The sequence below is a fragment of the Sinocyclocheilus grahami genome, unplaced genomic scaffold (assembly GCF_001515645.1).
Source record: "Sinocyclocheilus grahami isolate Dianchi unplaced genomic scaffold, SAMN03320097.WGS_v1.1 scaffold458.1, whole genome shotgun sequence".
Taxonomy (NCBI): Eukaryota; Metazoa; Chordata; class Actinopteri; order Cypriniformes; family Cyprinidae; genus Sinocyclocheilus; species Sinocyclocheilus grahami.
This window is the reverse complement of record NW_015505637.1, coordinates 112,846-137,868: the sequence shown is the minus strand read 5'-3', so window position 1 is coordinate 137,868 and position 25,023 is coordinate 112,846. Positions and strand designations below refer to the sequence as shown.

Sequence of the window (25,023 nt, the reverse complement as noted above, 5' to 3'; positions counted from 1 at the left end):
TGATATTTTGTTGTAAAATGATATTGTACGACCACAAAATGACATATATTGACCACTGTCCCTGCTAACCAAAGTCTGTACGCGTGTTTCACGCTCCGCTCACGCTCACGCTATGTGTTTTTCTTGTATTGCCGCTTTGCAAACAATGGAATTTTCTCATGGAAATGCAAATCTAGTTCTAGTCCTTGGGTTTTTCTGTGACCAATATCTCTTCAATCTGTTTGGTCTCTTGGGATTCCTGTAAATTGGTTGCAAGCTGCATATATTTATAATGTCCATACACATGTACACATACACAGAGGTTGTGTAAAATTACTTTTCGATTGAAATCCCCCTCCGGATTCCAGCAGTGATGTCATGAATATATTCATCAAGCGACGCTCACCGTAACCCTGCGCAGCAAGATTTTAATTTGCCTTTTTGTTTTTCTAATTCAGACCACAGAAATAATCATGCTTGGATGCCAACTCGCTCTTTTTCTGATTGACATCCTTCTTGAGGAACGACACTGGCGTGTGTGTGATCCTAAGTGTCCGTCAATCCTACATCTTCTCTGTCAAGGAGAAGCCTCAAGGCTGGAATATCTTCATTTGCCGTTAAAAAGCGCCATCGTGTTCACACTTCTCCGATGTCGAGTTTGTCAGTGGATGGCAGTGTGGCGATAGAGGTCAGGAATAATGAGGTCCGTGGGGACCCGGTGTAATCGCCCAGCTTTGGCACATAACATCGCTATAAACAACAGAGCCTGTCGCCCGGGCAACGGCGGTGGTGGAGCGACTCGGGCGTAAAATAATGATGCTCCCATTAACATGGGCTAAGTACTAAAGGCTAGGGAAATTTGGAGAGGCACTTGATACTCCTGCACTTTCCTTCATTCGTTTTGTCTCTCTTCCTAATTAGATATTTCCAGCCACCTTTCAGTGCTGGCTGTGATTTCTGCCTCTCTTTGCCCTTGAGTGAACATCCTCGACTTGCCACTAGAACACAAAAGGAACAGGAAGAGCCAGCTTTCGCTTCTTCTCCGCCCTAACAAGTAGATTTTAAAATGACATGTGGCTCGCCATAGGAGCAGAACGGCCCCGGCTTTTGCTCTGAAGGGCCGTTTAAAATGGACAGTGCACCAGCGTGTGCCAAAATGTTATTTTCTGTGAAAGCGTGTTCTGTTAAATCACATAAACACAAGTTCAGGTTTGCATTATTTTCTATCACTGACCATAGTTCTAACTTTGAAATCAGGTTTAGGTATAACATACTGTCACACACGTGAAAATGGTCTGAGAATTACGGAAGAGGATTAGGGCCAAGCAATAATAAAAAAATAAAACCAACGACTTTATTTACTTTTCCTGTTGTCATTGTCTTGGATATATCACTGTAGAGTCTGTAATTTCTTCATTGCAGCTCTTTTGTGTTTAGAAAGAAACTGGCTCGTTGTATTACCTGACTCCATCTTGTCTGACCTGCTGCTCTTTAGCTGCTTAACGACCCTGCTCATCTACTGTAGCAACAACATATAAAGCAAGAGTTATATGGCATTCCCTGCTCAAAGTGTTTGGGAACACAACTTACCTCTGAGCATTACCGGCAGTTCCAGCCATTGCCTTCTTAATGTCTCCAGCTTAGCCTTTATAACAGAGTAATATCCTGTTCTTTAGAGCGCCGGGGTTCAGGTCCGTCTGTCCGTCTACGACCGTAACGTCAGACCTCTTGTCTTTTAGACACAATAATGTGGGTCTGCTGGAGCCACGTAGTACATTACTGCTCTGTAAATCAATACAGCTGAGTTATCATCCACATAAAAGCAGAGTATAAACCATGTCACTGACGACAGTGAATGAAAAATGATGTTTCCAATGTGAAGCTGGTTAAATAAGCTTCCGCTGATACTGGGTAAAAATAAATAAATACAAATATTTCTAAGGATGTCAAGCTTGAACTGCCCAGTTTTTAGGCAACAAAATATATGTAAATCATTCAAATAAAATCCAATATTTTAAATAAAATAATCCATCACACTAAATTAATTAAATTAAATTAAAACCAAATTAGCATTGACTTTTTTTAATTTGCTGTTTTTATTTTATTTTAAATAATATACATTATTTAAAATTAAATAAGCACAATATTTTAATGCATTACATTTTTTAATTTTTTAACTGGCTGTTTTTAAATCATTTAAATAAAATAATTATTTAAATGAATGAATCGTTCTAAATTAATGCATTATAATTGACATTTTTAACTTGCTGTTTTTTAAATGAATACAATAAAATATTTAAAATAAAGTAATTAATCACAACAATTTAATGCATTACTTTTTTTCTTTTTAAACTTGCTATTTTTAAAATTATTTAAATAAATAATGTATGACATTTTATCTTTTTAACTTGGTGTTTTTTTATTTAAATAATTATTAAAATAAAAAAAATCACACTAAATAATTAATTCAGTTTGTTTTTTTAACTTTCAGGTTTTTTTGATAATTTAAATAAAATTAGTTTTCGAAAATAAAATAATTAATCACAATAATTGAATGCATTACATTTTTCTTTTTTAACTTGCTGTTTCTTTTTTTTATGAAATAATTATTTAAGTTATGGATGACAGTCGACAATATCAAATGCATATTTGCACATGAAAGGTCACAAACCTTCATCACGCAGCACATTGGGTTGGAAATGCGATACATGCATGGGTTTGCATTGTGATTGCTGTAGACACAGTCGTCCTGTGTCAGTGTAAACAGGCCATTGTAATGCATTGCTTTGTGTGGTGAAATGTTAGCTTTGACAGCGCTGGTGACAGAGATGAAGGAGTGATTGAGGAGATGGCATTATTCTGCCCTACACGTGGGCTGTTGAGTATAATAGCACAGTCCTTTGGGTGAACTAACGATTTGTTGAGCATTAAAGCTCGATTACCTCCCGCCTTGACGGGTGTAGTTTCTCCTGTGCAAGGCCTTGATTGAGTAAATCTCTGATTCTGTGCTGAAGGTGTAATTGGAGTGGCTTTGTGTACGTATGATCCTTCGTCTAACCTTGTGGAAACAAAATACCCGTAAAAATAGTAAAAACTGAAAAACCTCCATTGTGAGGCTGTTCCTCGTGGTCCCAGTTACATAATGTTACTAAATAATAGCAGAACTGTGCAGAATGTAGTATAGTGCTGTGAGAAACATATGGTTGCAGTTTGTGTACTGTATTTATGCTAAGAAATTAATGCATTTATTCAGCAAGGAAGCATTGAATTGATCAAAAGTGCCAGTAAAGACATTTTTAATGTTACAAAAGTTTTCTATTTCTAGAAATGCTGTTCTTTTGAACTTTCTATTCATCAAAGAATCTTCAAAAGATAAAATGCATCACGGTTTCAGCAGCACAACTGTTTTCAGCATTGATAATAATCAGAAATGTTTCTTGAGCAGCAGATCAGCATATTATACTGATTTCTGAAGATCATGTGACACTCTGAAGTTGTAAATAAAACAAAGATTACTGCATGTTTTATAAGAAAATACTATTTCAATCATTCTACTTCAAAATTTCACATTTCATTGAGTTGCTTACCATTTCTATATAATTAATAGCAATATTCTTTTTGAGAGAAAATAGCTTCTACACCAATTTTACCCAGTCTAATTTCTGTGTATAGATATCTAACCTATTGGTAGTTCAATCATTTAATGAATCAAGGATATATTAAAATCAGTTCCTTGCAAATGGAAATTCAAGGAGAGCCCACAGTATACAAACTTTCTGTGTTGAATACCTGTATATGACCTACTAAATTTGCATAGCATGCTTACTACATAGTACAAATATCGTATGAGTAGTGTGGAAATATGCTATTTTTGTGCTCTTCCAAACATGGCAAAAGTCATAGTTTGTGTGTAAGAAATGCCAGAAGCTGTAGGGAAGGGGGTTGTAATTATAATGTGTTTGGTTTAAGCAGCAGAAGTGTATGGGAGGTCCTGCCGTGATAGAAAAACAAGTGTGTGTGTGTGTGTGTGAGAGAGAGGTGGAGTATTCCCTCTCTCTCTCTCTCCTGCACAGGCGTGTGTGTTTGAAGCCGGCAGGTGTTTAGGTGCTCATTACTCACGGCTGTCAGAGGAGCAGAGGGGAGAGATGCTTGAATTAATAGCAATATTCTTTTTGAGAGAAAATAGCTTCTACACCAATTTTACCCAGTCTAATTTCTGTGTATAGATATCTAACCTATTGGTAGTTCAATCATTTAATGAATCAAGGATATATTAAAATCAGTTCCTTGCAAATGGAAATTCAAGGAGAGCCCACAGTATACAAACTTTCTGTGTTGAATACCTGTATATGACCTACTAAATTTGCATAGCATGCTTACTACATAGTACAAATATCGTATGAGTAGTGTGGAAATATGCTATTTTTGTGCTCTTCCAAACATGGCAAAAGTCATAGTTTGTGTGTAAGAAATGCCAGAAGCTGTAGGGAAGGGGGTTGTAATTATAATGTGTTTGGTTTAAGCAGCAGAAGTGTATGGGAGGTCCTGCCGTGATAGAAAAACAAGTGTGTGTGTGTGTGTGTGAGAGAGAGGTGGAGTATTCCCTCTCTCTCTCTCTCCTGCACAGGCGTGTGTGTTTGAAGCCGGCAGGTGTTTAGGTGCTCATTACTCACGGCTGTCAGAGGAGCAGAGGGGAGAGATGCTTGGTGATGGCCCATTAAACTGTACTTTTGTGCTCTGGATACTGGAGACCACACTTTATGATGAAGTCAGTGGCTGTGTGTGTGAATGCTATACAAACCTGCTCACCAAAAAAAAAACATAAAAGGTTGAAGTGAATTCACGATTATTTATTTGTATTTATAAAACAGTTAGCTCCAGTCCTTGATTCTGATTGGTCAACAGCTACGGCTCTGTGTGTCACTGCGCAACACCCTTAGCAACACAAACAATCAATAATATAGTGTCAAAACTTGTCCATGTATTATGTATTTCAGCTAAATTAACTGTTTGTTATTGATTTCATGAAGTATGAGTGACCCCTGCTGGTGTTATGTTGCGTCACTCTCCTTTAATTTTGAGACCACGCCCTTCCCCCGTCAAAGAAACTCTTCTCATGCGGGAGATCTGTTAACTCTTTCCCTGCCAAAGACGGGATTTTACGGCTTTCCGTGTTTTCACTCTTATATGCTCTCAGGCGCTATCGTGCATCTTCTGAATGAGACCAGAATCTCATGATCAAAAACACAGGAGAGGAAGACGCAGAAACGAGCGATCTCGTATGCAAGCAGTTGTTATGCTTTCATCAACAATAAACAGCATGTAAATCAAAACTGCCTAATGTTACCAAGTGAAAAGGTCGATCCAGGAAGCTTTGGTGTTGATGGAAGCGATCTACTGCATCTATGCTTTGATCATCCTACTGAATATTCTGGGGGCCACTGGCGAGGAAAGAGTTAATGTGTGTGCGTGTCTGTGTGGAAGCCCACTGTTTCCAAAGTGTGGAGGGAATATTTTATATTATTATATAATTTACTGTCACTGTCAGGAACTATTTTTTAGCGGAAGGACAGCTTTTAGTGAATTTGTTTAGTGAATTTTTCAATATATAATTTTTTGTTTTTTGTATTGTGTGTTAACAGTATTATAAAAGCAGTAAGGTACTCTCACTTTTGCAACACCCTTCAGTCGTGTTCATAATACAGCACGGCCTCTCATACCTTATTGCTTAAATGTTTGATATTACATTACAGTAACCAAAACGTAATAGGGGTTTAGTGGTATATGCTACAATACTGTACGGTTTTTTAATGTTACCATGGTAATACCATGATTTTTGGAGAATGTGGTATTGGCAGTTGCTATGTGGACATTAAGATCATGTAAGTTTGTAAAACTGCTAGATTTGTGGTGTATCTGTCACTAACACAGAATCCTGTGCGATGGCGTGAGTGAGGGAGTGAGTGTAAACTGACCTCGAGGGCCCGAGCAAACAGCTTTAAAACTTCTCCACAAATAGACTGTTCACCTAACGCTGAGTCCAGATTCAGCTGTTATTACGGGGGACATTGACTGTGCTCTGCCAGCCAAAACCAATAGCACTGATTCAAGCTCATTCAGCTGCAGAACAAAAGGACAGAGAACATTGTCTCGGTGTATTGTGCCGTCTCTCATTCATTTACCACTTAATTATGTCGCAGCCATTCAGCTTGTTCTGTTTCTGTGTAGTATAGACAAGAAAATACTGCGGAAGCTATTAGGGATTGTTGAGATCGTCTGCTCTGGCCGCACCGATCACAGAAGAGCTGTCAAGGCTGGTCCTGTCCAATGTCCATATTCTGATTCTTCAGATTCGTCGTCTCAGAATATATACGAATATATAAACATAACAACCAAACTCAAGTCTAAAGCAAATCAAACAAAGAGTGACTCGGGAGGTGGTTTGAATATGATTTACTTGAAGGCAGTGTTATTTTTTTACTATTTGTTATATACTATTCTAATATTTATTAATATTTTGAATTAGCTTTTATATTTTATTTAACTTTTTTAAGTTTTCATAATTTTATGTGCATTCCAATTTTTATTAGTTCTTGTTTTTTTGCATTTTTTTTATTTAGCTTTAATTTATTTTTATTCTAGTTTTAGTCATTTTAGTGCTTCAACTTATTTTATTTCAGTTATTTGTCAATGCAACATTTCTAATTTCTTTGCCAGTTTTAATTGTTCATCTAGATTTTTATTTTTATTATAATTATTATTTTATATCAGCTTTATTTCAATGAACACAATCTATTTTTAGTCGTTTTAGTTAACAATAACAACTCTGATGAATGAATGAGATTGAAATAAATGAGAATATATACTGCAAAAGTGAAATTGAAGAAAGTAGGATAATTAATCATATCTAAGTGCTCTGGGTTCTACAAAACTACAGTGTGAATCTAAAATGGACTGAAACCTTATCAGGATGAAGCAAAAAGAGATTTTTTTTTTTAAGGTCAGTGTGAATGCAGAGAACTGGTTCTTTTTCACTTAAAGATTTACTTAAAACCCCAATAAAAACATTGTTTACTCCTAAACTTTTACATAATTCACTGTTAGAAGAAATACACAAACAATATTTTTCTTCAGGGAAAGCCAACCAAAAATATTTATATCCTGTCTTGCACTGTAAAAAATGCTGCTGCAATTAGTTATAACAACTTCAAATCTTTGAGATAGCTTAAATATCCAACTTAACTAAACTAAAGTTAACTAAACTTGTCAAGCACGAACACTTACTTCAAACAACATGTTATTACTTATTCTAGTGTTGGATTTTAACTCTTTCCCTGCCAGCGTTTTTGAAAATTAAGGATTATGGAGGCCACTGTGCTCTTAGGAACCTTAAGGGCAGCAGAAATGTTTTTGTAACCTTGGCCAGATCTGTGCTTTGCCACAATTCTGTCTCTGAGCTCTTCAGGCAGTTCCTTTGACCTCATGATTCTCATTTGCTCTGACATGCACTGTGAGCTGTAAGGTCTTATATAGACAGGTGTGTGGCTTTCCTAATCAAGTCCAATCAGTATAATCAAACACAGCTGGACTCAAATGAAGGTGTAGAACCATCTCAAGGATGATCAGAAGAAATGGACAGCACCTGAGTTAAATATATGAGTGTCACAGCAAAGGGTCTGAATACTTAGGACCATGTGATATTTCAGTTTTTCTTTTTTAATAAATCTGCAAAAATGTCAACAATTCTGTGTTTTTCTGTCACGTTTTTATCAAATACTGCATCTGGATCATATTCAGTAGGATGATCAAAGGAAAGATGCAGTAGATCGCTTCCATTAACACCTTTACCACTTCCTGGATCGACATTTCACTTCTTTAACATTAGGCAGTTTTCATTTAAATGCTGTTTATTGTTGATGATCGTATTGTTTTTCATATGCATCTGCTTACATACGAGATCGCTCGTTTCTGTGTCTTCCTTGCATGTGTTTTTGATCGGCACATTCTAGACTCATTCAGGAGAAGCGTAATAGTGCCACCCGAATGTATAACAACGAGAATGCGGAAACCCGGAAAATTCCATGTTTGGCTGGGAAAGAGTTAAATGATTGTATCCAAATTTGAGAATATCTCTCCCCCTGGCAACTACTCGTCAAGCCATTTCTTAGGGTCCTTATAAGAGGTCTTTTAAAGATGATTGATGGTGAAAGCAAACTCTCAATGTGAGGTCTAGGGAACGTGCCAGAGTGTATTAGTTTCCATGTTTAACAAAATGAACGAGTGAACTGGGAGACTCGGTCCCTTCCCACAGGTCACAGAAGTACTGTTTGCACATCAAATACAACCCAGTCGTGTTGTTCATTACAGAGTCTCTCCATTTGTTAATGACAATTACGCTTAAAGCCTCAGGCATCGTAGAGATGCATAAACTACCTTGCTGGTTCCCCAGAGACACTTTTGGCCCATTTCATCTGCAAATTGACGTTGACTCCCACAGGAGTTTTACTGTAAGGGTTAAAGAATTTGCATTCAGCCCACAAGAAACCCACAATGCTTTGAAAGAGCAGAAGAGTCGCTTTTGACCTTACTTGTTTGCGTGCCTTGAAATAGATTAATTTCCAGAATCCTCACCTCCCTCTCGACGTATCTTTCCACGTGTCATTTTAAGAGAGGGACGGGCTGCGGGGAGAGACATGCTGAAAAGGAAGATTATATAAGGTGAGTTAATGAAAAAGTCCTTGAGATGTACGGCGGGTTGTCAGCGAGAGCAGTGATAGATCGAGCCTCGCTGTTATTAGCATGCGTGCGGCGGACTTTTACACCGAGACCCGGGCCATTTGTTGATTAATTAATCAGGTAATGTACAGTATCCGAGGGACAAACGTGGAAAGTTTGGCCTTTCGATGCTTATGTAACCAAAGGAGTACTTCTCCCACAATCCTGTGCTGGACCAAGGGGTCGTTTGAGCCACGGAGCAGCCCGTGGAAAGTAGAACAATAAACATATTTGGGGAAAACCGTTTCCCATTTCATGAATATGTTCAGTCTGATGGCCCGTCTGAGGTAATTCTGTTGAGTTTAGAGGGAAAGTTTGTGTTCTCGTGCTCTCCGGTGAACCTTGGCAAGAGAGTTAAGAAAATAAGCACAGGGTTACGGTGTTTTTTTGGGAAATTGCGGGCATGTGACATCACACATCCATTCGCTGACTATTGAAGAGAGTTTTTGTTTGGTAATCAAATGGTTTTCATAATCAATGCACCTTCGTACTTGAATGGAGGCGTCGCGAGAAAGCAACTTAGTCAATGAAAATTATTACTTCCATCAAATGGAAATGTACTTTTATTGGAGGCACTAATTCATATTGTCGCCCCACGGATTCGCACACTCTCTGTTATTGCTTTATTTGTACAAAATTTGATTATTACCCCCAGTAATCCTGTACACGCGTAAAACTCCCCAAGAATTATTGGAAACGCATGTTACAAGTCTTGCTTTGACTGGAATATTGACCACAATCGGTACTTCGCCACGTCTTCCCTCGAGCCAAAGCTAGTGTGCACATGTCTGCAGGAAATGACATTACTAAGAAGCACAGTATTTTGAGACATGCCTTGGAGACTTCGGATAACAGAAGGCAGCTGTTGATAATGACACAGTGTTGTTCCACTGACTGATGAGAAGCCAGTCTGTGCCACATTCAGTGTAACGATTTAAGATTTCAATCAGGAAGGGACAATGTTTGAGGAAGTTGGTTGGGGAATGTCTTTGGGGACTGATAACACACACACACGCGCACACACACAGGTTTGTTTTTATGGTTTATGGGGACTCTCCATAGGCGTAATGGTTTTTATACCGTACAAACTGTATTTTCTATTGCCCTACACCAACCCTTCCCCTAAACCTACCCCTCACAGGAAACTTTCTGCATTTTTAGATTTTCAAAAAAACTCATTCTGAATTATTTATAAGCCTTTTGAATTACGGGGACACTGAAAATGTCCTCATAAATCACCTTCTTGTTGTAATACCTATGTCATACCCATGTTATTATACAAATTTGTGTCCTCATAAACCACATAAACATGCACACACACACACACACACACACACACACACACACACAGACAGACAGACAGATTTAAGCCTATGTACAAAACTTTATCTCTTAAGCTCTGTGTACTCACTTCCTGTTAATTCCTTTACAAAGTTACTGCCAACCAGAGTAAGAGTTGATGTTGTCAGTCTCCTGTTGAAATTTGTTGAATCAAATGCTAGTTAAGACATTTTGTTTTGTTTACTGGTGAAATAAGTTGGAATTGATTCCATCAAGCTGTACTGTTGCTCAGGTTCCAGTTTTATAATAATAGCTTTATTATTGACAGATGTTCCAAGCGCAACTTTATTTCAGTGCATTTAGAAACATGCATAAAGTAGTGTTATTTAAGATACCTGCTACTTTTTGTATTATTAAATATTAAGTGATTTTATATTGCAGTCTTTTTTGTGGAAATGTGAAGGGATATGTTGTCATTCTTGGCCGTTCCTCTCTTTGATGTGTCAAGTATTCTGACAGTTTCATTTCCTTTAGGTGTTCCAGTGCTCTTATTGAAAAGAGAAAGAAGGATAGAACGGTTTGCTCCTCTTAAACACAAACAATCTAGAAGTCCATCTGAATTTATCCCACACTCTGTCTCTGCCGCCGCAGGTTCGGCAAAAACCGCAAAGATGAGAGGCAAGGGGACAAGATGGAGCGGAAAGGGTCCAGCAAGAGCAAGATGGAGGAAAGTCAGGCCACCGAGGAGGAGACGCAGAGAATGAGGCTGGAGCAGGAGAGGTGAGCGGCTGTGTCCCGATCCCCGTAAAAAGCCTCTCAATTAACCACCGCTGCCCGGGAAATTAGCAAACTGTCTAATTAAGTAAATGGGGTCCGGGGAGGTAAAAGTTCTGGGAAAGCTCTTAGATGTCATTGGTGTAAACGGTTGAGAGCTTTTATAACAGTACGTTAAATTGATCACGTATGGATTGTTTGTTTCTTTTGTGCTGCTGAACGGAAGGAACCAACCTGATAATGGACGTTCTTTTGGGCCGAGGACTAAATGGAGGCTCTTGAATGAAAGTGATGGTGTTTTTTTTTTTTAATTAACTGTAATTTCAGCTTCCGGTCTCTTAACAAATTATTAGTGATGTTGTTTCTAGGAAGATGTTCTTTTTCCCTCTCACAAAGATGGGTAAAAGCAGAGCAGTAATTTTAAATAGAAATATGGGTTTGTATGTAATATAATATAAATAATGGGCAGCACAACTGTTTTCAACATTGATATTGGAGTAATGATGCTGAAAATTCAGTTTTACATCGCTGGAATAAATTACAGTTTACAATATATTCACATAGAAAACAGCTCTTTTGAATTCTAATAAAATTTCACAATATTATTATATTTACTGTGTTTTTGATCAAGTAAACCAAGCTTTGATGAGCATTTTTTAAACAAACAAATAAATACATAACTTCTGACCAGTAGTGTATATTCATATGTGCAGCAAAAAGCTCACAGGAAATAAAACATACATCGAATACAAACATATACTTAATATTTCATTGGTTCTCCTTGTTTTTGATTACGGCAGTCATTCTCCAGGGCAGTATAAATTTTGCGTGTGGTGTGCATTTTTATTTATTTATTTATCAATCTATCACAATTTGTTATGTTTCATTGCATTATTACAAAAGAAACAATTGAGCACGTACATTAGTTTTACACTCCAAGCACAACTATGAAATATGCTTATAAAACCCTTAATAAAATATTTGAGTGAAGGGCAAAGATGAATTTTCTTAGGCTGGACATCACTTTCGGCCAGTACTGTATATGTAAAAAAAGAAAAGAAATGCCCTTAAAAATGTTTGGACCTGCCTTCGCTTTAAACAGCCATAAAACAAATGCACTTTGTTGTCAAGCCTCTGATGATGATGCTGCATAATTGAAATGTAACAATAGGCACAGTCCCCTCTTTAGCGGAGGCGTCGCTCAGGCCCTGCTATGACAATAAGCCTGCGTCCACTCAAAGCAGCATCTGAACCCCATTTCTAAGCGCCTGTCTTGTCTCTGACACTCTCCACTATGGGCTGGGAACCAGGCTTTGGCTGCGGGCCCAACACATTGCCAGCTCTGCCCCAAACACAGCATGCTTTCCAGGGCCACGCTCTTATACGTCTACCACCTCAGGCCCTCAGAGGCAGGAAAACCAGCAGGAACGTCGGGAGATAAGTGTTGGTCAGCTGCACGGCGTTCGCTAGCCCCTGCTCATGTTTTGTCTGTATTTGTTTTTGTAAAAGGTTTTCATATTTCCCACGTTGCCCTTTTCGGTATTGTTTAGTTACTATGCCCTGCTGTTTTTTTTTCCCGGTTATCTTTCTTTTTTCCTTTTCTCACCTCTGCTGTTTTCCTTGAGTTGATAGCAGGGAACCCTTGAGGGAAATCGGTCTGTTATAATAATAATCTGCCCGTGGTGATGCGATATTCAAAGTCTCTCACCAGGGAGACTGACAGCTATGAAAATCAATTACAGCCTTATTTTTAGGGGTGTTATTACACGCTGTGCTACAGGTTGCACAATCATGTGTGTGTGTGTGTGTGTGTGTGTGTGTGTGTGTGAGTGCACATACGTGCATGAGCAGAGGCTTTGATTGATTATACAAGGCGCAGGGACAAGGCCATTTCTATGCACTTATGAAATTATAGATCAGGTGATAGGTGCCGCTGATGGCTATTGGAGGTGATGTATCCAGCAGCGCTAAAACAAGCCGCGGGGCTCCGGGAAGAAGAGGACCCAGCCAAAGCCAGCCCTCCCCTGACACGACCCATCATTAATTCGACTTGACGTTTTGACAGGGGCTTTTAGTGATCCAGAAGCAGAAGTCAGCGCAAAGGTTGGCTAGATTAATTTTCATAACGGGTCACCATTAGCCTATCTGTTTCTGGCAGGGAGGGCACAGCCCACTTTTTAGCACACCTGACCCTCAAGGATGTTTATGAAATTCATCTATGACTCAGAAGCGCTGGCTTTAGCTCTGGCGTATGTGCTGGAAGACTTAATTCTTCCAGAATCATTTTCTGCTGTTAGTTTTAGTCTGACGGGCATGATATTAAAGGAATAGTTCACCCAAATATTTAAATCATTGCTTCATCATCAAGAAAACTTTTTGTCTGCGGAGCACAAAGTAGATTTGTTCATGCTGCACTTTTTTGGGGGGGGAAACTCATTATGATCACTGGTCCTCTAAAAAGCTCAGGAAAAGCGCAGAAATCTCCATAAAAGTAGCTGGTATGATGTAACCCTTGTGCTGTGCTGATAATCCTTTACCTGATTTAGTGTTCCCGGTTTTTTTGAAACTGATTGATCATGGGCCTTATTGATCTGATCTTATGCAACTCAGTTTTTGAGTGAAAAAAGAGCATTTTTTGTGGAATAATATTGACAGTGTTCTCTCAAAAGCTGAGGTGCATAAGCTCTGATCAGTGAGGCCTACGATCAATACAACATTTTTGACTGTTAGCACTATAAGAGAAACAAAGAAAAAAAAAATATCCCAAAAAAGTACAGAAATAATCAAACACTTCTGGGGAAGCTGCTGTTCCCTGTGTGAGCAACGTTTTAGTCCAATTGCAAACTTGCATTGTTTGGGAAAACATGAGGGTTTAGTGGTATATTTTCAAGTTTGAAGCTAAACAGCTGTTGATGAGGAATATATTGACTTTTTTTTGATAAATATCATCTTTGCACTAAAATCTTTGCACCTCCAACTGTTCGAACTTGGCACTTTTTATTTGATTACAAGCCGTGTGAGAACGTCTTAATGTATCTTAACCCACTGGGGTCGGCAAACACGCCGAGGCGTTTTGTCTAACTTAAATTACTCTGTCATTTTTGATCATACAGATAAGAGCAATACATGATATTGAATATTCACATATGGCATCCTTATTTGTCTTTTTAGGAGCCCCATTTACAAGCCCATTGGAATAAACTGTGCCTGTGGCAGAATTTTCTGAAAGATTATATTATGTGGCATCTTGCATGTTTTGCGGCCCTTTCAAAGTCAAATGTCCAGTGAGTGGCACTAAAAGATTAATGCTATGTCACGTTTGAAAATAACACAGCACCTACGATAACCCTACGATAAACCTAACCGATATTGTTAACAAAAGCAAACATGAGATAAAGTAACTTTTGCTCAAGCAACCATGGCATCTCATTTGGCTTCTACAAGACTTTTGAGCTTTTATTATCGTGACTCGTATTTCATGGGACTCGTATCTGAGTGCTCCGTAACGCAAGTACAATGCTGTACCGGGTGCGATACTGAGCAAGTTTACTGTTTCAAAATAGTAAATAGTATGTGATGCAAACAAAAAATGTACGGTATTATGTATTGTTTACAAATCATGCATTATGGTAAAAGTGTTTTGAGCTCATAACATAGTATTGTGTAAGGTGAAAATAAGTCTTTATTAAGCAATAATCTGAAAAGGAGTTGCTGGTGTTTTACTGCCACAGGTGGTTATTTCAGCTGCAGACGTGCATTGTGTGTACAGTATTGATATGTTTTTTAAGTTTTGCAAAAATGTAGGTACAGTAGAGGCACGTTTTCCAGTGAGCCTACAGCATATGTTGCCCATTTATGTTGCATGCAACAAATAAGTCATATTTGGAATAATTTCCATTGTTTGCTTTTGTCTACAGTTTTGTTGTTCAGCTACTTGTGTACAATGAGTACAAACACTGGCCCCAAAAAAGCATTCGAGACACTAAAAATGCATGAATGCCATTGCACTAGATAACAAAATATCAAACCAGTTTTAATGACAAATAGCACAAGCACATTTGTTTCAAGGACAACATTACGTTTGAAATGAAATAACAGTAGATTGATTGTGAATCACTAGTGTAACGTGGGGACCAGATGACCTTGAGACCAGCTGGTTATGAATAATTGCAATACATTTTTTAAAGAATGGCTTTTTGGGGGGCCTCTGTATCACATAGAGGAAAAATATGGGGTAAAAATATGCAAAACTGCTCAGAAGCAGCACTGCTCGCAGGCGTGATTTGGAGTGAAGTTGATAAAGTGTTGCCATCAGTGGCATTTGTTTTTGTCACAATCGAGTAAATTGTAAGCAGATGTGTAGCCCCCCCCCCCAACTACCTTCCATCCTTCGTTAGTCCTCAACAAACCAAATTTTTCATCCCTCATCAAGGGCTTCAGCAGAGCCTGGAGCTCCCACCTGCATTTTTGCAGGAACACGGTGACCATTACAGGGCCTTGTTTATGCCTGTTGCATGGTTGCAGTCCTGTCCACCATATGTAACTTGACTGAGCGGACCACCGTGGCAGGGGGCCATTTATAGCATGTGCATGGGAAGGAGTGTGTGGGCACCAAATCACCACGCCAGCAAAAATATATATATCAGTTGCTTTCATCCTCTGTGTATTTACACTCGGCTGATCAGGCTTTATGTCTTTATGTACACACAGCAAAAATGCCCAATGCAAACATTATGAGGACCTGGTAAACTCTTCCCATGCAACTTCTCCATTGAAGTAGATTAGCATGGCTATTAGCTTATCCTTTTGACCCCATCAGTGGCTAATCAGTGACTAGCACACCTCTGTTTCTGCTCAGTCTTCCTGACTTCCTTTCCACTCTCCAGCAACGCTTCCTCCGGATTGTTTGGGTTCCTGATGGACTTTAAAGCTCGGAGACATGGCAGTGGACATCTCAGCTAGCTTCCTCTTTCTCTTAGCCCTTAGCATGGGCTTTGAAGGTTCACAGGGTGTGGGGATTGAAAACAATGTTTGGAACGCACTTCAGCGGCAACTTTCCAAGGCAAAAGACCTAACTGTTTCCCAAACTTTTAGTCACAACCCCACAGCAAGGTTATTTTCGTAAACGAAAACTAAGACTAAAACGATTGATATACGAGCTGTGTGTCGGTTTATGGGAAATAGCTACCTGTAATGGAGCATCACACACATGGGGTTATCTGACGGAGACGCAAAGCAGTTTAAAGCCTGCACGGGTCCTGTTTGGTAAACGTGCACCAGTAGTACTTAACAGAACACCCGACCCATTATCTGACAGCAGCACTAATTTAATTCTGTACCAGACCCGTTTGACATAAAGACCGCGAGTCGCCACCCAAACCGCACTCGCATTAAATCTATTACATCAGGTACGCAAGATTATTTATTTGATCATGTAACACAAGCAATCAAACCAACATTAGGCATTCTAAGTTGGTGCTTTGAAGAAAAACAGACATGCAGTGCAACATGATAATTAACAGGAAAACATAGATGAGAACGCGCATCCTTTCTGAAAACAACACAAAACTTTAGCCTAGCATCTTGTGATCACTCTGCCAGGCTTTTGAACAAATGTGCATTGGCTAAATCACATCATACACACGCTTATAATTATTCATGAATGAAAATAACATTCAAATACAAGCCTCTACTGTTAAATGAGATTGCCGTTATTATTGAATTGCATTAGTCCCAGTTTTGATTGATGCACGGCTGTTCACGGAAAAGTGAGCAAGACACCACAGTTACAATAGCATGATTATGGTTAAATAAGAAATTGCATATAACCAAATCAGGCTACATTTATTTTCACACTAAATATCCCAACACACATTATTGGACATGACATTATTGTGTAGATTAGTTTAGTAAAAAAGGCTTGCCTGCTTTCTTTGGTGTATATTTGTATACTTTTACTATCTAATCAATCTCAGCATGCGTTCATTTTGTGTCGCTATATGTTTGCCTCTCTAAGGTTAAATGATGCCTACGTCTTTCTTTGGCCTGCGCTCTGGAAGTGATCTGTTAATTCTGCTCAACTTTAATTCAAACTGAAACTAAAATTGAAGTTAAACTATATAAAAACTAAATAAAAATGCATTCACAAAAACTAAACTAAAACGAACAAAAATACTAAATAAACTGAATTTTATAGCAAATTTGAAAACGATATTAAAATAAAACGAATTAAAAAATTCTAAACTATAATAACCTTGCCCCACAAAGTGATGTATATTTTGTACGCTGGATATCATTCAGCATTGAGGCTATTCAAATATTGAATCTGTATTTAATAACTGTGTTTATTTTCTGTTGTTTTGATGTGCTGAGACCTTTGGGACATACATTGGAAGAAAAAAAAAAGGTTGTACTTTTGTGAAGGATAATGAGTGAAGAATAATGTGATTTTCAGTATTTTATATACTATTGTATTATTTAATAATATTTTAAATTATAGTTTATTTTTATTTTCAGTTTCAGTTTTAATTTTAATTTTATTTAAATTATTTTTTTAAGTTTTTGAAAAATTGTATGCACTTTTTCATTATTGATTTATTTGTTTGTTTTAATATTTTATTTATATTTATTCAATTTTTAATTATAGTCATTTTAGTGCTTTCAGTTGGTTGCCATGACATTTTCCATTTTATTTTTTTTGATCAAAGTTGTTAAAGTTTGTTTGTTTATTTTATACTTTTCATCTAATAGTTCTATTTGATTTTATTTCAGCTTTATTTTAATTAACAAAATCTAGTTTGAATGCAATAACACTGGAAAAGAGCACAAATGCAGGATTCTACCTCTATGCCAATTATTTTATATAGAAATAATATTTAAAGTAATTAGCAAGCTAGTGTTTTTAATCTGTATTTACTAAATAGCCATAATAATATAAAATGATATAATATAATATAATATAATATTTTTTTGTTTTCTAACAGATCAAAACATTCCTTATTTTTCTTTATAAACCACTGTGTATTTGTACTTTTTGATCTTTCAATTCATTGTGTTTGTACATATTTTTCGAGGAACCGTGGCCCTGTGAGTATTTATTCTTTCTATATTCATTAATTTTATTGCCTTGATTTATGAATTGATTTTCTGTCAGCGGTTTTCCAACTCTTTCTGCATTACCACTGCCTGGGATTGCCTTCGGCTTTCTGTACATTTTCCAATATTTCATTTTTTGATGCATTAATGCGTGTTACTCGTAATCGCAGCTGATCTTTCCCCTCGCATTGTGGTGGTAATTTTGTTATAAAATAATTAGCATTGTCGTTCTGCTTTGTCAAACGAGCTCATTATGTTGCGTTGCCTTTTGTAACAGTTCGCCGCTTGACTGGACCAATTAGCTTCCAGAGTTCAATGGCAGATCACAGGACTGATTGTGGACCAGATTATATTTGTAATTACATTTATATTCCTCTAACAGATATATGCATGTGGTTGGAGGCCAAGGACGTTTTTTGCCTGCGTAACAAAGTTGTAAACGTATTCATTTTCCCCAGTCTCGGTATGTCGAGAAGCGATGTTAAAAATACACGCTCCCGATGTGATTCTACAAGTAACACAGATGATTATTGGCATGCTACCTTATTTACACTTAAAAACTACCAACCGTAGAGTGGGATTTGCCTGGCAGCATCGATGTGAACATCTCGCTCGCTCTCTAACCTGAATTAAACATTGTTAGACATATGGAGGGAGTGCTTTGGCTGCGTCTGTCTGGAATTTGGCGGTGTCGTAAGATAAACAGTGTGATTTATTCAGCGAGGAGAGGAAGGACTGCGGGCGGACCGGAGTGTGATCTTTCTCGCTCAGTTCTGTGCTTCGCTTCAAAACATTTCAGTTCACTTCCAAACCTCTTCTCCGTCTCTTACTCACAGAGCAGAACCTTGTGAATTCTTCAAAGAAGTTCATAAATCTCTGAGTCCCTATCTTGTGTTTATATCAGGCTGTGATCAATGACTAATTTCCTCCCCGAACCGTCCACTTTGACCCCGCGGGACGTAGTGCATACTTGACAGCATCTTGGCTTCTAGACACATTTCAGCTCAGATATATTTAAATAATTCATCCTGCATGGCATTACAGAATGGATGGATTGCATTTAATGAGCTGTTTTTGAATTATGCCAACTTGCTCCTTGTGAAAGGGTTTTGTTTCTCTGCGTTCGCTTGTTACCTAGAAACAACCCTGGATTTGCCATGAATACCCATAATGTTGCCATAACAGCCTCCCTCGCACACACACAGATACACACACACACACACACACACACACACACACACGTGCGGACTCTCTGGCCAAACTCTTCATAAGTTTAACACTCTTCTTCTAGACGGAGTCTCATCTACATATAACTCATCCTAACAGACAAACACGACTTTATTATCTTTCTTTCTGCTGTGCATTTCTTCTGCCTCCCCGCAGACACACACACACACACACACACACACACACACACATGCATGTAGTAGCAATCTACACTAATTAGCTTTGAGGCCAGAGAGTCACGAAGAGGGATTTGCTCTCTCTTTGTTGTTTTATTGCAGCTCACTGGGGATTTTTTTTATCGCTCTTGCCAATATTTTGATAATGTTTTCTCTCTTCTCTTCTCTTCCACTTTTATAATTTTAGTATCAGTCTTCGTCATGTGACTTTATGAATCAGGAAGTTCACCACAGGCTTTAATTGGAGATTTTTGGGGGGGATTCAGTAATTATGTGATCTTTAAATGTGCAGAAAAGGCATATGAGGTTAAGGTCTCTAATAAACAGAATATAAATATGAATGACTCTCTAATGCAAGAATAATTCATAAACCAGTCGCTTACAGTATAAACTAGCTAATACTTTAGTATGCTAATTTGTTTTTAGGAGATCAAGTTTTCGTCTGTTGTTTTTTGTGTTGATCATTCATTCATTCATATATATATATATATATTTACATGAAGCAGCACAACTGCTTTCAGCATTGATAATGCAAATGTTTCACAGAAAATCAGTATATTAGAATGATTTCTGAAGGATCGTGAGCCACTGATGACTGGAGTAATGATGCTGAAAATGTAGATTTACATCACCAGAATAAATTACATTTTACAATATATTCACATAGAAAACAGTTATTTTATAATTAGAATTTTCTTTTACAGTATTACTGTTTTTCCTGTACAATGTAGTTATAGTTTGGTTTGTTGAAGGTTGACATTTTAGTTATTTTGCATATTATCATCAAATAAAAAAGTTATTTTCTTCGACTAAAATCATATGACATTTTAGTACGAGTAAAATGGATAAAAATGTTTCGTCATGTCAACATTGAATACATTTTCATAATGTTTCTGTTGAAAGACAAAAGGTATGACAAAAAAAAAAAGATTAAAAAGATTTAAAAAAATGCAATAAATGAACACTGAAGAGAAAGTGGAGAGAGAGAGAAAGCAGGAATGGTAAATGAGAGCAGTAATAATGTGTTCAGTGCAGCTATTTCTGTGTCCTGCATTAACGCCATACTGGACCATTAATTGTGTAATGAACTAAAGGCGGAAAGAGGGAATGCTGCAGGTTTAGCTAGAAGTTCAGGCAGACTCACACACTCACACACACACACACACACACACACACACACACACACAGACAGACAGACAGAGAGAGAGACTACCTCAAGTCATGTTTTCTGTCCTCACTGCAAGTGAAAATGCTGCATGAAGTGACAAACATACACATAATTAGATTGCATTTGTTTATTATACGAACTAGGTCATGACTCTGGCTTCAAAAGTACCTCATCCAGTCAGAACCAATGTAAATGTCTGATAAATGTCAAGTTGCAGCATTGCTTGACAACCATTATTATTATTAACTACAGTTATAATGAACTTATATTAATGACTACTCTGCATTGTTTCTTTTAATTATTAATATTAGTAATTGTAACTATTTATTGTTCATCATTGTTTACAATCAGTAACTAAAACTAAATCCATGAAAAAAAAATGTTTTCGGTAATTGAAATAAAGCTGAAATAAATTATAAATATTGCAAAAAAAGCACAACTTAAATGGAAATCAGAAATGTTAGACACTTATTGATTTTCATTATATTATTATATTATATTATATCAATAAAAATGTTAGACACGGTAACTGAAAAAAATCTAAATACAAATTATATGAAAAGCAAATAATTTTTTTTAACTAAAACGTAAAAAAAAACATAACAAATAATAGATAATTAAAAATATTAACACTGTAGTAGTATACAGTCCAACCAAAAATTATTCACACACCAGATATAATTTTTTATATTTTTTACTACTGGGTGCAGGACACTATAGTTAATTTATGTAAGTGAGGATAGCAAAATAAAGTAAACTGTGACACATTATACCCAAAAATTATTCAGACACTTTGATCTGACCATGTTTTGCTTAAGTGTTATCTGACATTATCAAGATTAATTTGTTCTGACACAGTTTAACTGAGTTCTTGTCATATTTTATTACCATTTTCTAAACTATAGCAAATAAACTGTGATAATGCATGACATGTTGAAGGTGTCTGAATACATTTTGGTTTGACTGTAGAAATAATGATAAAATAACTCTCCACAGTGCATGGATCTACCATTGACCCACAATAAAAATAGAAACCAAGCAAAATGCCTCGTCGTGCGATGATTTTGCCTTGTGGCTGGTTATAGGATATGGTGTTAAAAAGAATCTCATAGCCCAGATCAGTGTCTTCATCGTGCTGGTTTTCAACCTGAAGTTAACCTTCTGTCATACACAAAACACACACAGAGCCACACGGCCCACTTCTCATTCCCAGGCCACCGCGCTAAATGAGTTTCAGTCCAGTACTCCAGGGACAGGTTAGACTGGACCTGTACTTCAGTGTGCTCATTACCTCATTCAAACACAGATAGCGCTCTCGCAGATTTGATTTGGCCATTATAGGCACAGCGCCGGAGGCCTCGTCCTCCTATTGAGTTTCTGTAACTTGTCCTAACATGGTTTTTACTGGCAGCGAAGTGACATCAGTTTTTAAGTGGACAGCAGGTGGACGGCGGCCTCACAGCGTAAGATATCAGCCTTCAAATGCCAAAGAAACAAGTTGTAACTAGAGATGCGCAGATACTACATTTCTCTGGCGATACCAATAGCTGATTATTCAAAATGACATCTGCTTAGACTGATACACAAGAAAATACTGTTTAAGTCTTTATACTTCAAAAAAATCATCTGTTACTTGCCAGTTCTTTGTAATTAATTGTAAAAGTGGAAATTGTTTCAACCCCATTTTTTTCCAGTGTAGTTTGGTTTTCTTAAGAAACACACACACACACACACACACACACACACACACACACACACATATGTATATACTGTATATATTCAGATAAAATCACACTTAAATCAAAATGAAATTTTGTATACAACATACATATATACTTGACAGTAAATAAGCTCCTCTCTAGTGTTTTTAGAACTAACTAACCAACTGTGAACACTGTTAATTTCCTGAGGTAAACATTAAGTTAAATATTGTTATCAAGCTGTCTTTCTGCAGATTAAACACAAAACGAGCACTGAAACATTTCAGAAAGTTGTACTGTGTCTTTCAATATTTTCTGATGTTCATGCATGTTTATTAAAGAGGAAGAGATCCGCGCTGCCGCTTGAATTGACGCGTTACAGTATTCTGTCATGCTACATTTAAGGGGCCGTTCACAAATAATGCGTTTTTTTTCATTCCAATGCTCTACTTTTCCATTGTTTATCTATGTAAATGCTCAAAACGGACGAGGATAACCATTGTGTCCTGCTTCTTTAGCAGCGTCTCGCACATGAGCGCCGCATTTTTAAGACAGTGTGTAAATTTAAAAGAATTTAAACTTTTACATGCAATGCCGCTCATAAGTTTGAGTTTCAAAAGAGTGGACCAATCAGAAGACCCAGGAGGCGGGGCAAGCGTTGCATGATTTTGTTTATAGTAGCAAGTTGGCGTGCCAACTGTTTTATTTGACGACAACATGGCGGCATTCTGTTGCTTTTTTTTTTTTTTTTTTTTTTTACCATTCCTGAGTGCTGCTTATCGTGTTTTAAGACGCAAAGACGAGTTCTGGCCCCCAAGCATGCTAAAACGGCATTTATTGTTGAATTTTGTTATAAAATAAACAGAATTTCAGAGCTGAGACTTAGTTTCTACTCAGAAGTAATAAGCACAAAGCTCGTTGCGATTATTAGATGAGAGGCACGTTGTTTGGTGAAGGGAAAAACTGTGAATCTGGCAACCCTGGCTTGAAATACATGTGATCCACAATGTCAAATAGAATCTGTCAACAGCGCTATTGTTTTGAAGTGAGATTGCATTAATGTGTCATTATCCCGTTAACTTTGACAGCCCTAACTTCGACACAAGAGACATTTTCTTCGTGCACCAGTTATAGTCTGAGATGTTTTTCCGCCCCCTTTTGATTGACAGTATTTATTCGGCCCTGATCATTGGCTGTTTTTAAACAGTAGGCTGAAGTCTGATAGTGCAGGTTGTTTTTATCGGTCAATACCGATTATTGTTCGATATATCAGTGCATCCTTACTTATCCTTAACAGTTCAAGCAATGAACCCGTTAAACCAAAAGGCAGGATAAAAACAGAAAGGGAAATTAAAACTCCTACAATGCACACACACACACCTATGGAAATATACTGATGTTGATTTCCAAGTGTTTCCTAGACTATTAGCTTGAGTCATACTGTAAATGCGCAAGATTCTAGCACGACAGTTCAAGCAATGAACCCGTTAAACCAAAAGGCAGGATAAAAACAGAAAGGGAAATTAAAACTCCTACCATGCACACACACACACACCTATGGAAATATACTGATGTTGATTTCCAAGTGTTTCCTAGACTATTAGCTTGAGTCATACTGTAAATGCGCAAGATTCTAGCACAGCCAGTTGGATTTCCTCAAGCGGGATGGAGAAAGAGAGAGAGACATTGTAATTGTATTAGCCTGTGACTGAGAGAAAATGCTCATTGTTGTTAAATTAGATCATGCTTATGAGAAAGTGTGGAAACATTCAGTCTCTCGCTGGGAAAATCCGACAACTCTTTTCGACCCGGGACTGCTGTCAATCAAACAACTGACAGATTGATGTTAGGGATCAGAGGTCAACTCTGACCTGGGGTGGTGAGGAGGTAGGGTACTTAAACACTTAGAAATGCTCAGGTTTTGTGATGGGGCATCCCTCGAGTCCCAGTGCCCATCTGGATCTGATGAGACGGGTGGGTACCAAAGACAGAGGTCACCCTACAGGAGGCTTTCTCCTGTCCGCACCAGCCTTTCCTCTTCTTCCACTGCCATTCCCATTCCTGAGGATCTCCTTTCCCTCAACAGCACTTAGAACGACACATGTGGTCTGTTAGACACAAAAAGACTCATTCAGTTCAGCCCACCAGGACTGGCCTTTGAAAAACTCCTGAGAAAGAGGGAAGGCAGAGAGAGGCGTTTGGCGGAAGATCAGAGTGATGTGAAGAAGAAATCACTCCCTTCTTCTTGGGAAGGTTTCCCACTGGCTGTTTTAGGGAATCTGTGCATTGACAACCTTCTTCAAGGAAAGGGCCGCAACCTTTACCATGAGCGATTTAGAAGTAGAGTCTCGAATGAACGGGGCCTCAGCAGTCTCGCTTCCTTTTTCTTTTAGAGGAGTCCACTAGTTTTGAAAGGCTTCTAGAAATAAAACAGGTTTGGCAGGCGTTTAGCAGCCCGTGATGCCAGCAGGGGTCCTGAGCTCAGGGATTTTTCGTGCAGTAGGGAGTCTCAGCAAGACCAAGAGGTCTGTCTTACAATTCGTTGCGTTTTCACATAAAAGCTTTGGCTCTTCATAGCTGTAATAGATGTTACACATTGCTGACGGACTAAAAGCTATTGCTTTTGATGGTGCTTTTTGAGGGCAGAATCACAAAGGTGGAAATTAATCCCAAGGTATAACCCACAGGGCATTTTCACACTAGAGTACTGGATGAAACTGAGTTTAACTGTAAAAATGTGGTGTGTCCATCAAGTAACAAGCAATAACCTTACACCTTGAAAGCATTTGAATGTACAGTTTTATCATCATTAATTTTGAAAAGAAAAAAAAAAATTATAATATATATA

At 37.8% G+C, this 25,023-nt stretch overlaps 1 protein-coding gene across 1 annotated transcript in view; it reads left to right on the top strand.

The window, feature by feature from the left end:
* LOC107552787 (partitioning defective 3 homolog) overlaps window positions 1-25,023 on the top strand; it is a 145,331-nt gene that overhangs the window by 118,431 nt on the left and 1,877 nt on the right. Inside the window, exon 15 of the mRNA XM_016234778.1 lies at window positions 10,687-10,815. Within this exon, the coding sequence (XP_016090264.1) occupies window positions 10,687-10,815 (129 nt within the window). The remainder of the gene's footprint in view (window positions 1-10,686; window positions 10,816-25,023) is intronic.